This window comes from Sphaeramia orbicularis, chromosome 21 (genome assembly GCF_902148855.1).
Source record: "Sphaeramia orbicularis chromosome 21, fSphaOr1.1, whole genome shotgun sequence".
Lineage (NCBI taxonomy): Eukaryota > Metazoa > Chordata > Actinopteri > Kurtiformes > Apogonidae > Sphaeramia > Sphaeramia orbicularis.
Window position 1 is genome coordinate 6262526 of NC_043977.1, and position 16457 is coordinate 6278982.

At 35.6% G+C, this 16457-nt stretch overlaps 1 protein-coding gene across 4 annotated transcripts in view; it reads left to right on the plus strand.

Annotated features, from left to right (window-relative positions):
• LOC115412167 (partitioning defective 3 homolog B-like) overlaps positions 1-16457 on the plus strand; it is a 387150-nt gene that overhangs the window by 227789 nt on the left and 142904 nt on the right. For all 4 annotated transcript variants that reach the window (XM_030124503.1, XM_030124504.1, XM_030124506.1 and 1 more), the window contains exons 20-21: positions 9599-9709; positions 11261-11620. In XM_030124503.1, coding sequence (XP_029980363.1) covers positions 9599-9709; positions 11261-11620 — 471 coding nt within the window. The remainder of the gene's footprint in view (positions 1-9598; positions 9710-11260; positions 11621-16457) is intronic.

Consider the following 16457-nt stretch of genomic DNA (forward strand, 5'->3'; position numbering starts at 1 on the left):
CAAACAATGCTTCATTTACGCGTCGGTAAATGCCGGTGAGATCAAGGCATTATTTTATCGGTTTTAATAATAGGCAAAAAAAACGATACCGATATTCACCGATATTACATTTTTATGCCAATATCGGTTAAAACTAGGGATGTCCGATAATATCGGCCCACCGATATTATCGGACATTCCTAGTTTTAACAGATAAAAACTGGGTTAAACCAGTATAAGAGATGGTGAAACTCAATGAAAGGATGTTCACATAAACAGAAAATTTGGTAAAATAAGTCTAAAATATTGTAAAATCAAACTATTCAATGGTTAAATCAGACTTAAACATGGTTAAACTAGACTATAATAGAGTAAAACCAAACTAAGAGATGGTTTTAACAGACACAAATTGGGTAAAACCAGTATAAAACACGGTGAAACTCAATGAAAAGATGTTAAAATAGACAGAAAGTGTGGTCAAATAAGTCTAAAAGATTGTAAAACCAAACTATTTAAAGGTTAAATCAGATTTCAATTGGTAAAAACAAACTAAGAGATGATTTTAACAGACTGAAAGTTAGTAAAACCAGTATAAAAGATAAAACTAAGTGAAAAGGTGGATAAAATAATCTAAAATTGTTTCCACACATCTATATTATGGTATCATCAAGTTTTCTTCTTCAAACTAAAACTCATAGATGCTTATTATTACTAAAGTATATTAAACCAAACTAAGAGATGGTTTTAACAGACAAAAACTGGGTAAAACCAGTATAAGAGATGGTGAAACTAAAGTAAAGGATGTTAAAACAGACAGAAAATGTGGTCAAATAAGTCTAAAATATTGTAAAATCAAACTATTCAATGGTTAAATCGGATGTAAACATGGTTAAACCAGACTAAAGTAGAGTAAAACCAAACTAAGAGATGGTTTTAACAGACAAAAATTGGGTAAGACCAGTATAAAACATGATGAAACTCCAAGAAAAGATGTTAAAATAGACAGAAAATGTGGTCAAATAAGTCTAAAAGATTGTAAAACCAAACTATTTAATGGTTAAATCAGACGTAAACATGGTTAAACTAGACTAAAGTATAGAAAAACAACTAAGAAATGGTTTTAACAGACAAAAACTGGGTAAAACCAGTATAAAACATGATGAAACTCAAAGAAAAGATGTTAAAATAGACAGAAAATGTGGTCAAATAAGTCTAAAAGATTGTAAAACCAAACTATTTAATGGTTAAATCAGATTTCAATTGGTGAAAACAAACTAAGAGATGATTTTAACAGACTGAAAGTTAGTAAAACCAGTATAAAAGATAAAACTAAGTGAAAAGGTGGATAAAATAAATTAAAATTGTTTCCACACATCTATATTATGGTATCATCAAGTTTTCTTCTTCAAACTAAAACTCATAGATGCTTATTATTACTAAAGTATATTAAACCAAACTAAGAGATGGTTTTAACAGACAAAAACTGGGTAAAACCAGTATAAGAGATGGTGAAACTAAAGTAAAGGATGTTAAAACAGACAGAAAATGTGGTCAAATAAGTCTAAAATATTGTAAAATCAAACTATTCAATGGTTAAATCGGATGTAAACATGGTTAAACCAGACTAAAGTAGAGTAAAACCAAACTAAGAGATGGTTTTAACAGACAAAAATTGGGTAAGACCAGTATAAAACATGATGAAACTCCAAGAAAAGATGTTAAAATAGACAGAAAATGTGGTCAAATAAGTCTAAAAGATTGTAAAACCAAACTATTTAATGGTTAAATCAGATGTAAACATGGTTAAACTAGACTAAAGTATAGAAAAACAACTAAGAAATGGTTTTAACAGACAAAAACTGGGTAAAACCAGTATAAAACATGATGAAACTCAAAGAAAAGATGTTAAAATAGACAGAAAATGTAGTCAAATAAGTCTAAAAGATTGTAAAACCAAACTATTTAATGGTTAAATCAGATTTCAATTGGTGAAAACAAACTAAGAGATGATTTTAACAGACTGAAAGTTAGTAAAACCAGTATAAAAGATAAAACTAAGTGAAAAGGTGGATAAAATAAATTAAAATTGTTTCCACACATCTATATTATGGTATCATCAAGTTTTCTTCAAACTAAGATATGGTTTTAACTGACAAAAACTGGGTAAAACCAGTAGAAAAGATGGTCAAACTAAAAAAAGATGTTAAAACAGACAGAAAAGTTGGTAAAATTAGTCTAAAAGATTGAGAAAATGAATAAAAAAGACTAAAATAATCATAAAACAGTTAAAATAACTAACAAAATGACAAAAGTAGCTAAAAAACAAATAAAATGAACTGAATGGGAAAAAAAATCATAAAATGCGTAAAATAATTAACAAAAATGAATAGTTTCATTCAACACGTCGGATGTTTCAAGTTTTTTTTGCTGCTTCTTGTCATGGGGTCAGAGGTCACACTAATATAGTGACTTTAACCTTTACAACACAAATGATTTAGTTTAGTTTTGTTGTTTTTTTAAGGCTGTGCACATATTTCCTGCCTTTTCTTGTTGTATCTGAAGAAAAGAGAATGAAGAATAAATATGTACGTTCATATAAACCCTGTAAAAACAACAAAGATAAAAGTGGGATAAGACTTTTATACAGGACTGTGTGTAGGAATAGATTAAGTCTACTGTTTTTAAATCTGTCAGCCCTAATTATATTACTTTTTAATGAGCACAAACTCAATTTTACAAAAAAAAAAAATCCCCCAAAAAACAATAAAGATAAATGTGAACTAAGACTTTTGCACAATACTTTATATTTTTATGAATGACTTAAAGCAAATTAAGTTATTTTTCCTTACTTAACCACTACGTCATACTAATGTATGTTTTTATTATAGTTTTATTGATCAATATTTATTTATTTTTTTACATATTAACTATATTTTTGTATTTGCCACTGTCTCATTCAGGTTAATTTTACCAGTCTGAGTCTGTTCCCAGTACAGTATGAGTTTGTATCAACACATTTGCTTCATTTTTCTTATTTTATTCTTCATTTTCTGACATTTTATTCATGAATCTGGTCGACTAACGTGTTCTGTGACTGCATTCAGATACTTGTGTTGTTTTTTTATCCAGTAGTAGTGGTGTGTGTGTGTGTGTGTGTGTGTGTGTGTGTGTGTGTGTTGTGTTCCTCAGGTAGACACTCGTACAGTATCCACTAATGCTGACTGTGCTGTTGATGCTGACCACACACAAACACTATTGACTGGTGTGGTTTGCATATTGATAAATGGCCACTTACACCAGCCTTTAAATCTCTCTTTTCATTTAGAACACTCTGAATATACACCACACACTTGTTGGGTAGTGGTTTCTACTGGAGATAGACCTCAGCTTTATAATTGGATTTGGTTTATGTCGGTGTTATATGCACTGATGTACAGAAGGGGTGTCAAACATACAGCCCGGGGGCTAAAACAGGCCCACCACAGGGTCCACTATCGGCCTGTGGGATGAATTTGTGAAATAAAGAAATGACACTGAAAAAATTAACAATCAGTGATGTTAAAATCATTCTAGTTCAGGTTCCACATACAGACCAATATGATCTAAAGTGGGTCAGACCAGTAAAATACTCAAATAAAAACCTATAAATAATGACAATTACAAAATGTTCTTTGTTTTAGTGTAAAAAAAGTAAAATTATATGAAAATGTTTCCATTTACAAGCTATCCTTTAACAAAAAACTGTGAATAACCTGAACAAATATGAACAACCTGAAATACCTTAAGAGAAATAAGTGTAATTTTACCAGTATTTTGTTGGTGTTTCTCAATTTTTTGCAAATTTTTGTGCATGTTTTGTTCTTGTTATTGCGTATTCTGTTCAAATTGGTTAATTTTTGAATTTTTTTTTTATATTTTTGTTCATTCAGTTGATGTTTCTCAAATTGTTGTCCATTTTTGACATCATTTATATTATGTCATGTTATTATTTTACTGTTCTGCCCTTTTTGAGATCCTGTAACTAACCTGCTAACCTATAAATAATGACAACTCCAAATTTTTCTTTGTTTTAATGTAAAAAAGTACAATTACATTAAACTGTTTACATTTAGGAGCTTTAGTTTCAGACAAAATGTGCATAACCTGAACAAATATGAACAACCTGAAATGGCTTAAGAGAAATAAGTATAATTTTACCACTATTTTGTGGGTGTTTCTCAATTTTTTTGCAAATTTTTGTGCATGTTTTGTCCTTGTTATTACTTATTTTGCTCAGATTTGTTAATTTTTGGGATTTTTTTTTTTTTTATATTTCTGTTCATTCAGTTCATATTTCTCAAAATTTTCTCCATTTTTGACATTATTTATAGGTTATCATGTTATTATTTTACTGTTGCAGCTTATTTGAAATGCTATAATTAACTTACTAACCTATAAATAATGACAACTCCAAATTTTTCTGTTTTAGTTTTAAAAAAGTAAAATTATATGAAAATGTTTCCATTTTCAAGCTATCCTTTAACAAAAAACTGTGAATAACCTGAACAAATATGAACAACCTGAAATACCTTAAGATAAATAAGTGTAATTTTACCAGTATTTTGTTGGTGTTTCTCAATTTTTTTGCAAATTTTTGTGCATGTTTTGTTCTTGTTATTACTTATTCTGTTCAGATTGGTTAATTTTTGTAATTTTTTTTAAATAGTTTTGTTCATTCAGTTGATGTTTCTCAAAATTTTCTCCATTTTTGACATCATTTATATTTTATCATGTTATTATTTTACTGTTCCGCCCTTTTTGAGATCCTGTAACTAACCTGCTAACCTATAAATAATGACAACTCCAAATTTTTGTTTTAATGTAAAAAAGTAAAATTACATTAAACTGTTTACATTTAGGAGCTTTAATTTCAGACAAAATGTGCATAACCTGAACAAATATGAACAACCTGAGATGTCTTAAGAGAAATAATTATAATTTTACCAATATTTTGTTGGTGTTTCTCAATTTTTTTTGCAAATTTTTGTGCATGTTTTGTTCTTGTTATTGCTTATTTTGCTCAGATTTGTTAATTTTTGTTGGTTTTTTTTTTTTTTTTTAATATTTCTGTTCATTCAGTTCATATTTCTCAAAATTTTCTCCATTTTTGACATTATTTATAGGTTATCATGTTACTATTTTACTGTTGCGGCTTATTTGAAATGCTATAACTAACCTACTAACCTATAAATAATGACAACTCCAAATTTTTCTGTGTTTTAGTTTAAAAAAAGGAAAATTACATGAAAGTGTTTACATTTACAAGCTTTATTTTCAGACAAAATGGGCATAACCTGCACAAATATGAACAACCTGAAATGTCTTAAATGTAATTTTACCAATATTCTGCCTGTTACTAAACATTTTATGTATTTGTAGACCAATGTGATCTGTAAATATGGAAGTGATAAACTGAGGCATAAAATTGTTAAAATTGCACTTATTTTTCTCAAGACATTTCAGGTTGTTGGTGGTTTTTCATGTTGTTGTTTTTTTTTTTTCATATTTTTTTAAATGATACTTTTTCATAATTTAATTGGACTTTTTTCCACTGTTATTCTTTTACTGGTCCAGCCCTGTTGAGATCATATTGGGCTGTATTTGGTTCTTTCTTGGACATAATAGACCTGTGGTTTCCACTGAAGTCATACTTGAAAACCTGAACTCCTTGACCAAGATTAGAAGCAGGAAGGATCTTTTTTCAGTCACTGTCAGTGGCAAAAAACAAGTCCTCTTCTGATTCCCCTTTAAATTCTGCATCATTTATGCAAATAACAGAGGTATATAATAACAGGTCATGAAGTTACATTACACATGTAATCATTATTATTTTTTGTGCTCGGTCAAATGTTCTAAAACAGGGGTGTCAAACTCATGTTAGTTCAGGGGCCATATAAAGCCCAATATGACCTGCAGTGGGCCGGATCATTAAAATAATAATATGATAATACATAAATAATAGCAATTCCAAAATGTGTATGTCTAATTTCTATGTTTTAAGGGAAAAAAGTAAGATTATATTATTAAAATTTCTACATCTACAAACTATCTTTTAAAAAAATATGGAAAAACATGAACCATGACCAAAATGAAATTTATGAAGAAAAAAAGTGCAATTTTAACAATTTATGCCATTATTTGGCCTCAGCTTCTCATTTTTACATGTTCATTACAACATACAGATCACAGTGGATCTACAAATGCACAAAACATTTAATAACAGAATATTGGTAAAATTACTCTTAAATCTCTTAAGACATTTCAGGGTTTTCACAGTTTTTGTAAAAGGCTAGTCTGTAAATGTTAACATTTTTGTGTAATTTAACTTTTTTTTTTTTTACACTAAAACTAAGAGAAAAATATGTGGTTTTCGTTATTTATACTTTATTACCTCCGCCAAGGAGGTTATGTTTTTGCCAGGGTTTGTTTGTTTGTTTGTCTGTTTGTTTGTTTGTCTGTTTGTCTGTCCGTTAGTGTGCAACATAACTCATAAAGTTATGGACAGATTTGGATGAAATTTTCAGGGTTTGTTGGAAATGGGATAAGGAAGAAATGATTAAATTTTGGTGGTGATCGGGGGTGGGGGGACCCACGGGGGGGGGCCACTGATCAGCCTTGGCGGAGGTCTGCGCTCTCCGAGTGCTTCTAGTTATGATAGTATTTTACCGGTCTGACCCACTTTAGATGGAACTGAACTAAGTTTATTTTGACTTCCTTGATTGTTAGTGTCTTCAGTGTAATTATTGTATTACACTAATTCATCCTACAGGCTGGATTGGACCCTTTGGCGGGCCAGTTTTGGCCCCCGGGCCGCATGTTTGACACCCCTGTTCTAAAATGTGTAATTATACTCATTTTTACTCACTTCAGTGAAGGGTATTAGTGTAGGAATTTTCTATTGTTACCTCCGCCAAGGAGGTTATGTTTTTGCCAGGGTTTGTTTGTTTGTCTGTCTGTCTGTCTGTCTGTCTGTCCGTTAGTGTGCAACATAACTCAAAAAGTTATGGACAGATTTTGATGAAATTTTCAGGGTTTGTTGGAAATGGCATAAGGAAGAAATGATTACATTTTGGTGGTGATCGGGGGTGGGGGGGCCCATGGGGGGGGGGGGCGGCGGCGCAGACCACAAAATTTCATCAAAATCTGTCCATAACTTTTTGAGTTATCTTGCACACTAACAGACAGACAGACAGACAGACAAACAAACAAACAAACCCTGGCAAAAACATAACCTCCTTGGCGTGGGGGGGCCCACGGGGGGGGGCCACTGATCAGCCTTGGCGGAGGTCTGCGCTCTCTGAGTGCTTCTAGTTTATAATGTGCTTATTTTAGTGGATGGGTCAGAATTTTAAAAGTCATGCAGAAATTAACAACTTTTGAATTCTGACCTAAAACAAATTGTGAAAAATAAGATGAATGCAAAGTGATAATACCAGATACCAGAGGGTTAAAGAAAAACATGTCTGATCTATTGATTTATTAATATATTTATTATTTTTTGCTGTTTTTTTATATGGTTGCAGTATTTATTTACCCTCAAATGATTCACAGCCACTTAACCTAAATTTTACATCAGAAAATTATATATATTTTCCTAAGTGTGTGCTAGCCCTTGTAGCAAACAAAGGCGTTTTTGTTGATCAAATTAACACTGTACTGTGAAAGCAGCTCCTCTAGTCCATTCTGTGGGTGTTTTTCTGCTATTTCGTACCCATTTTTACTGATTTTTCTTCCTCTTTCTTGTGGAATATCTGTGATAACCATGAAAGCTCCGTAGAGTTAGGTGTAGCAACAGTAACTAAGGGGTGGGCGGGGCTTAGCGTATAAGTATAAGTTGCGGGAAGAGGCTGACAGTGATGTTGTGTGTTGGTTTTCAGTTGTATATGGTTGTGTGCTGCATGAGTGAGAGGTTAGACAGAAGCAGTGATTATTCATGCCAACACTTGGCTGGTCTTGACAGTCACAAGCTGTGCCAGAACATCTCGCGCTGAATAAGACAGAGTGTGTGTGTGTGTGTGTGTGTGTGTGTGTGTGTGTGTGCGCGCGTTCATGTCACCGCTTCACTCTGCTTTCATGGCTTCATCTACGCATGTTACCAGAACGCTGTCGATGTGTTGTTGATTCCTCATCTGCCTCCTTCGGCTGCAAAAAGCACATAATGCTGAAGGCAGTGGAAACGTCTTCTCTTTGTGACGCATACGCTCTCAGTGTAACCCAGGGCTGTCACACTCATTTTAGTTCAGGGGCCAATATGATCTGAAGTGGATCAGACCAGTAAAATAATAACATAATGACCTATAAATAATTATAACTACAAACTTTCCTCTATGTTTTACAGTGAAACAAGTACAGTGACATTATGAGAACGTCTAACTGTGACAAAACTGAAATTTATGAAGAAAAATAAGTGCAATTTTAACAATATCATGCCTCAGTTTCTCATTTGCACATGTGCCTTACAATGTACAGATCACAGAGGATGTACAAATACACAAAATATTTAGAAACAGACAGAATATCACAAAAAATGTTATTGTTAAAATTGCACTTATTTCTATTTTGTTGATTACTTTTTTTTATTCACAGCCCAATATGATTTCAAATAGAGGTGAACAGTAAAATAATAACATAATAACCTATAAATAATGACAAAAATTTAAGAAACAGGAACACAATGAACAGAAATGTACAACCCCCCCCCCCCCAAAAAAAAACCAAACAAACAATATGAGCAAAATTAACAGTAACAAGAAAAAACATGCACAAAAATTTGAGAAACATCAACAAACTAGAAGCACTCTGAGAGCGCAGACCTCCGCCAAGGCTGATCAGTGGCCCCCCCCGTGGGCCCCCCCACGCCAAGGAGGTTATGTTTTTGCCAGGGTTTGTTTGTTTGTTTGTCTGTCTGTCTGTCTGTCCGTTAGTGTGCAACATAACTCAAAAAGTTATGGACAGATTTTGATGAAATTTTCAGGGTTTGTTGGAAATGGGCCCCCCCGTGGGCCCCCCCACCCCCGATCACTACCAAAATTTAATCATTTCTTCCTTATCCAATTTCCAACAAACCCTGAAAATTTCATCAAAATCTGTCCATAACTTTTTGAGTTATGTTGCACACTAACGGACAGACAAACAGACAGACAGACAAACCCTGGCAAAAACATAACCTCCTTGGCGGAGGTAAATATTGTTAAAATTACACTTATTTCTCTTAAGGTATTTCAGGTTGTTTATATTAGTTCAGGTTATTCACATTTATTGTTAAAGGGTAGTTAGAAAATGGAAACATTTTCATGTAATTTGATTTTTTTTTTTTTTTTTACAATAAGACAAAGGAAAGAATTTGTAGTTGTGATTATTTATAGGTTATTCTGGTAGTATTTTACTGGTCTGATCCACTTTAGATCATATTGGTCTGTATGTCAAACCTGAACTAAAATGTTTGTTAGTATCTTCAGTTTAATTTTTGCATATCATAAATTCATCCCATGGGCCAGATTGGACCCTTTGGTGGGCCAGTTTTAGCCCATGGGCCGTATGTTTGACACCCGTGGTCTAACCTCTGATTCTCTAATTCCAGATTCGGGAAGAAAAAAGAGGAGAAGAAGGAGGCGAAGGCGGCGCTGCAGCGACAGAAGTCGGATATTCTGAGTGATCTGGAGCTGGAGAGGATGAAGGAGGAGAGGGAAAGGTGGGAGTTTCCATAGTTACCATGGAAACACTGTCAACTTCTACAACCTTGATTCACCAATAAAACCCATGGAGTTGGATCAATGACATTAGATATAGATATAGTTGGATGTAACTCACTTTTTCTTTAGTTTTCTCACTTTTGATCAGTAAATTAAAGATAGATAGATAGATAGATAGATAGATAGATAGATAGATAGATAGATAGATAGATAGATAGATAGATAGATAGATAGATAGATAGATAGATAGATAGATAGATAGATAGATAGATAGATACTTTTATTAATCCCAAGGGAAATTCAAGAATATATAAATGTAGGAAAATAATTGATTTTGACTGAAAATTGCAAAATTGCAGAGGTTAGTGTAATGATGAATGGTGATAGATAAATAAGATATGCCTGTGAAGTTCCAGATTTACAGCAGCAAAGCACAAAAGTACACAAGAGCAAAAGAAAGTGCAAAATCAAAATAAAGACAAATCAAAAATAGTTATATATACTGTTTACAGCTGTACACATTCTGATCATACCACAGGTTGGATAGCGATGTCACATAATAGAAGTTAAATGTAGAGAAAAATTCATTTGGATGTTTCCACAAAGTAGTCCAAGTTTTTTTAGATTAAATTAGGTTAGATTAGATTAGATTCCAGTAAAAGGTTCCAATAGCAGCACAACACTGAATATACAAATATAACAAATATTACAAGACAAACAGGAAAGAAAAGAGTGATTCTTAATGTACTGTATCACAAATGCATGGCGTGTCCAAAAGCTTTTTTCCACAACTGTATTTTATTAGGATTTCATTTACTGCCTTTTTTTTTTTTGTCTAGTTCTTAATGAATTTTTCTGGGGCTGTTATTGCAGATTAATCCATCATCATGATTAATCTAATTAAAATTTTAACTCCATTAAACCATCTGGAGCAGAATGACTCTGACTTTGTCTCCTCCAACGCATTTGGGTCAGTTTGTCCAAGTAGAGTTAGTGTTAACCCACATGAACAAATGGTCAGCTGATCCGGTAGTGACAGGCAGCAGAACCAACCCATAAAGATGGAAGAAGATAAACAGCCCGCTGGCCCTCTGGATGGAAATATGAGGACAAGAAAACCAGGACGGAACAGTTGGTTACAGTTGATTGGTCGAAACTGTTGAAGGTGTTTAATAAACCCGTTAAGAGCATTTACACAAGAAATTTGCCTGAGTTAACTTTACTCAAATTGAAGAAAATTTTAGTCTACTCAGATAATGTTTGGTCCCTCTCTAAAAAGTGTAAAAGTTACACTTGGTTAGAACTCTCCAAACTCAATATAGACCCAAATTTACTCTTTTTGAGGAAAATACTTTTGACTCTGGAAAAAATGCTCAGTAATTTTTTCTGTGTATATTCCCTTCTTTCTTGAGTCTGTTTGCTCATACAAAATGAAACGCGATTAATATAGATTAACAATGAATAATATTTAATTGCGGTTTATTAAAAATGTTAATTGTTTGACAGCACTAGTTTTTACTAACCCTGACTTCTCCGTTCTGTTTGTCCAGAATCGAGTCGACCCATCCTGAGTTGACCCGGCAGGGCGGCGGTGGCGGTGCTGCTTATCCTGACGTAGAGGACGACGACATGGACCCCAACTACGCCCGTATTCAGTCCTTCAGGGACCGCAATATGGGCTCTGCTCCTCAGCCGCCGCCTCAGTCACCTCCCTACAGTCCAGTCCAACACCCCGCTGCCCGCCCCCCATCCCCTCAGGGCCCCTCGGCGTTTTCGGGACACGCAAGCAACAGCAACGACCCCGGAGCCGCCCCCGATGATGACCACATCGATCAGCTGTACGCCAAGGTGAACAAACCGAGGGCAGGGGGGACGACGTCTCCGCCCACCGCTGCTCCAGCCAATGACAGGTAAGAGACCACGGCATTTAAGATAAGATAAGATAAGATAGGATGAGGTAGATGAGAGAAGATAAAGTAAATAGGATAAGATAAGGTAAGATAAGGTAAGGTAAGGTAAGGTAGGGTATGGTAAGGTAAGATGTCAGTCTGTCCCAGGGCAGCTGTGGCTACAAATGTAGTTTACCACCACCAGAGGGAGAATGTGAGAGCGAATGAATAACGGGTCAATAATGTAAAGCGCTTTGGGTGTCTAGAAAGGCGCTATATAAATCCAATCCATTAAGATAAGATAGGATAGGATAAGATAAAATAAGAAAAGATAAGATAAGATAGGATGAGATAAGATAAGGTAAAATAGGATAAGGTAGGGTATGGTAAGATAAGGTAAGATTGGCTAGGATAGGATAAGATGAAATAAGATAGGATGAGATAGATGAGATAAGAAAAGGTAAAATAGGGTAAGGTAAGGTAGGGTATGGTAGGGTATGGTAAGGTAAGATAAGATCAGATAGGATAAGTTAGGATAGGATAAGATAAGATGAGATATGATAAGATAAGATAGGATGAGATAAGATAAGATAAGGTAAAATAGGATAAGGTATGGTATGGTATGGTATGGTATGGTATGGTAAGGTAGGTTAAGATAGGATAGGATAGGATAAGATAAGACAGTTTAGGAATAATCCTGTCTCCCCATTAAGTATCTCGGCAAGTTGATTGGACCAGTGTTTTCGGAGATATTAAGTTTCTGCTCAACCACCTTCACCGTACGCCATGATGGAAACCTGCTGAGGTTTGTTGACATTGGGGATCTGCTCGTCACATAATTACATCGTGTCCATCTTATCTGTGATTGGTTTACTCTGCGCCTGTTAGTCCCGCCTTCTTATTTGGATTCAAACCTCACGATTCCAGATGGATTTCTCATTGAGACAGACGGATGGATGGGCTGTTTGAAAAGGACCAAAGTCCCAAATGTGGCCCGGGAGCCATAGGTTGCCCACCCCAGATCAAATTCAGTTCAATTCAGTTTTATTTGTAGAGCCCTGTATCACAACAGGGTTGCCTCACAGGGCTTTATGGAATTAGTTGGACATGAAAACAAGCAACAGTCAAATAAACAGTAGATGAAGGAAATGGATTAATGTCCTGGGCATCTCCCATGCTTAGACCCTTAGACCCTTCTTTTTGGCAAGGAAAAACTCCAAAAATCCAGTGGGAAAAGAGAAACCTCAGTGAAGGAGAGATCCACTCCCATGGACTTACAGGTTATAGATGCACCAGGACTGATGGACGTCCATTTGCGGATGTAGTTCCAGTCGGTAAAGATGCAGATCTGGGTGTTTCCACAGGTCTGGTGTGGTTTCACTAGGACTGCTACAGCGGTCACATATCCTATAGGAGATCATGTTGGCAGCCTATAAAACACATAAGCACCAAACTGATGAGTATCTCCAACCCACCTCCTCCTCAGCCCCATCCCCTTACCCCCCCCCCCCCCCCCCCCCCCCCCCCACACCTCTGCTATCCCTTCCCAGTTTTTCAGTGCGGTGTTATCTCGCCAATGCTTCATATTTTTTCCATCCTGTCTAAATCTGGTTTATCCGCCACAGGGCAGTTTATGTGTGAGCAAAAGAAAGAGACAAACAGACAAAAGGGAAAAAAAGATGGAATTGTTTGCTCTGAGGTCTGAGTGCACACAGACATACATATTGTGTGTGTGAAATAAAATCACTTCAGGGCTCGGTGTGTTTCTTCACAGTCCTTACTCTGTACCTTTATCGTGTCAGTTACAGCTCACTTACCTCTGAATATATCCACAAGTACCTGCACACACTTATGCATACATACACTGTTTTTTTTTTTTTCTCTAGACGTTTATTCAGATGGGTGAACCTGTTTGATGGACAGCTCCAGGCTTCAGGAACATGTTTCCTGACACTGTGTCTTCTTCTGAGAATAATAGCATACGTTTATGCAGAGTCAGGGACGCTTTGACCTTGGCTTCAGGAGGCGTTTTTAGATGATTCCACTGAGCATCTCCATAAGGCATGTTCATCCATCGGCCTCCAGGCACAGTTTGATAGAATGTCAGGAAAAATGACATAAACATTCACTTAGAGGTGAGGATGAAGGGCAGCAGTTTTAGTGGATAAAGGTCAAAGGTCAAGGTCACTGTAACCTCAGCTCTGTCTATTCTTATGAGTATGAGATCTCAGGAATGTCAAGAGGGAGTGTCCTCAAGTTTGGCAGCAGTGGTCACTTGGATCAACACATTTTTGGCCATAACTGCTAGTAACTTAAACGGTACCTGCAGTGAATTTACATTTCTAGCTTTTTCAAAAGATCATGTATAATACTAGCGGTTCTGTCAGGTAACGCACGAGTACTAAGTCACTCCTCCGTAAATCAGGCGTGGTCAGCATGGACATGTTGCCTCCTTCATGGGCTATTCCAGGACCGGTAGTGACTGGGCTGAGATGGACTGGTCACTGACCCCATGCAGCAGACACCAGTCTACGATGACACATTATCAGATTATGGAAAAGAAATCAAGATGAACAGAGATCTCCCATTGCATGAGATTGGAGAATGTAGTTGTGAATGTACGTCCTGTTGTAGAAAGTTTAGGGAGTTTGAGTTATGGTCCAAACCTTAAAGCATAGCAACTGATGGATGGATGGATTCATGGGCGGGTGGGTGGGTGGATGGATAGATGGATGGATGGATGATTCATGGATGGATGGATGGATAGATTCATGAATGAATGGATGGATGGATGATAGATAGATAGATTGATGGATAGATTCATAAATGATGGATGGATTCATGGGCGGGTGGGTGGATGGATAGATGGATGATTCATGGATGGATGGATGGATAGATGGATGATTCATGGATGGATGGATGGATAGATTCATGGATGGATAGATAGATAGATAGATAGATAGATAGATAGATAGATAGATAGATAGATAGATAGATAGATAGATAGATAGATAGATAGATAGATAGATAGATAGATAGATAGATAGATAGATAGATAGATTCATAAATGATGGATGGATGGATGGATTCATGGATGGATGGACGGATGGATGAATGGATGGATTCATGGATGGATGGATGGATGGATGACTCATGGATGGAGGGATTCATGAATGGATGGATGGATGGATGGATGGGTGGATGGATGGACAGATTGATTCATGGATGGATGGACGGATGGATGGGTGGATGGCTTTTTCCCTTTATACTCCTCCAGTTTGGTCTTGGTCTCTCCATCCATTAAACTCTGACCCCACAGATGAGAGTCTGTTTCCAACACAGTGATCATTAACGTATTGATGAAGTCAGTCAGTCTTATTCATGACCTACTGTAGGTTTTATGGGCTTTTTTTTTCCCAGTAGATTCACTGAATTTTACCAGTTGACACAGTCCTTATTTGTGTTTCATTTATCTTACCTATCATTTATTTATTTATCCTTCCTCAAGAGAATTTTTTTTTTAAATACCCTGATTTGGAAACCTATATCCATGGCCACAGCAGTCCTGACAGATAGCGCTGTTCATTTATCATCACTTCCTGAAACCTGATGATGCAGACAGAAGGAAGTCAAAGTATTGGCTGACAGTAATCGATGGTACCAAAAACAGCAGTGAGTGTGTCAGCAGTGTGTGTCTGTGTGTGTCTGTGTGTTACTGTGGTGTGTCAAAGAGTCCACAGCTACACTATGCATGTGGGAGACGGAGATAAACAAAATCGCTAAGGACTCCATTCCATCAGCACCTCTGCAAAGCAATGAGCCACACTGATTTATGCACATACACACACACACACACACACACACTCAGAGTATGTGTACATTTACCCGCCGATGTGTGTGTTGCTAGTACACTGCTGGATCAGTCAGTGGGTTTCAGCTGTGGGGACAAACTGCAGAGCTTCCATAGTGTTAATCAATAAGTTGTAAGGTTTATTAAGGCTGCAGTTGGGTTAGATGTTAGATGTGTCAAACATACGGTCCACGGGCCAAAACCGGCCCACCGAAGGGTCCAATCCAATCACTCAACAACAAACAAAGTGCTTAAACAATAAAAAATCAGAATATTACCAGGTTCCCATGGGGTCTTAAGAAGTCTTAAAAGTCTTTAATTTACAAATCTGCATTTAATCCCTTAAAAAAGTCTTTAACCCTTTCATGCATGAATTATGAGAACCTTAATCAAAATTTTTTCCTGAGTGTTTTTATTCTTCTTCAGGCATGAAAAAAACAATGTGATTGAAAATTTTCTTCTGAAAGAACTATTTTAAAAAATTAATTAAAAATAATTTAAAAAATTTTAAAAATACATTAAAAAAAAAAAAATTCTTATGAACCTATTTTTCGTGAAGTTGCAAAAATGTCCACGTTTAATTTTTGACGCACAGAAACACGTATTTATTGATAAATTGTGTGAAAACTATGGGGAGGGCTTTGTGATTCTGGGGGTTTATGCTCAGAAGAGATCTACACAATGTTACCAATTCATGTCAGAAAAGATATGTAGTGTCTTAAAACTTTAATAAAGATATGTGTGGAAAAAAAACAAAACAACGAAAACAACAAAATCCATGAATATAGAAGAGAAAAGCTGTAGAATAGCAGTCCGCTGTAGTGACCAGTATGCATGAAAGGGTTAAAAGGTATTAAATCTGGTACGGTCAGTCTTAAGTTCTGTTGCCATAAACTTGTTTGCTGTGTTGTGTTTAAATGTGTCTGTTTAAATGTCGTAACTGCAAAGAAAGTAACATTAGTCGACTCAGTTCCACCCCATTCCAACCCGACAATTTATATTAAAATT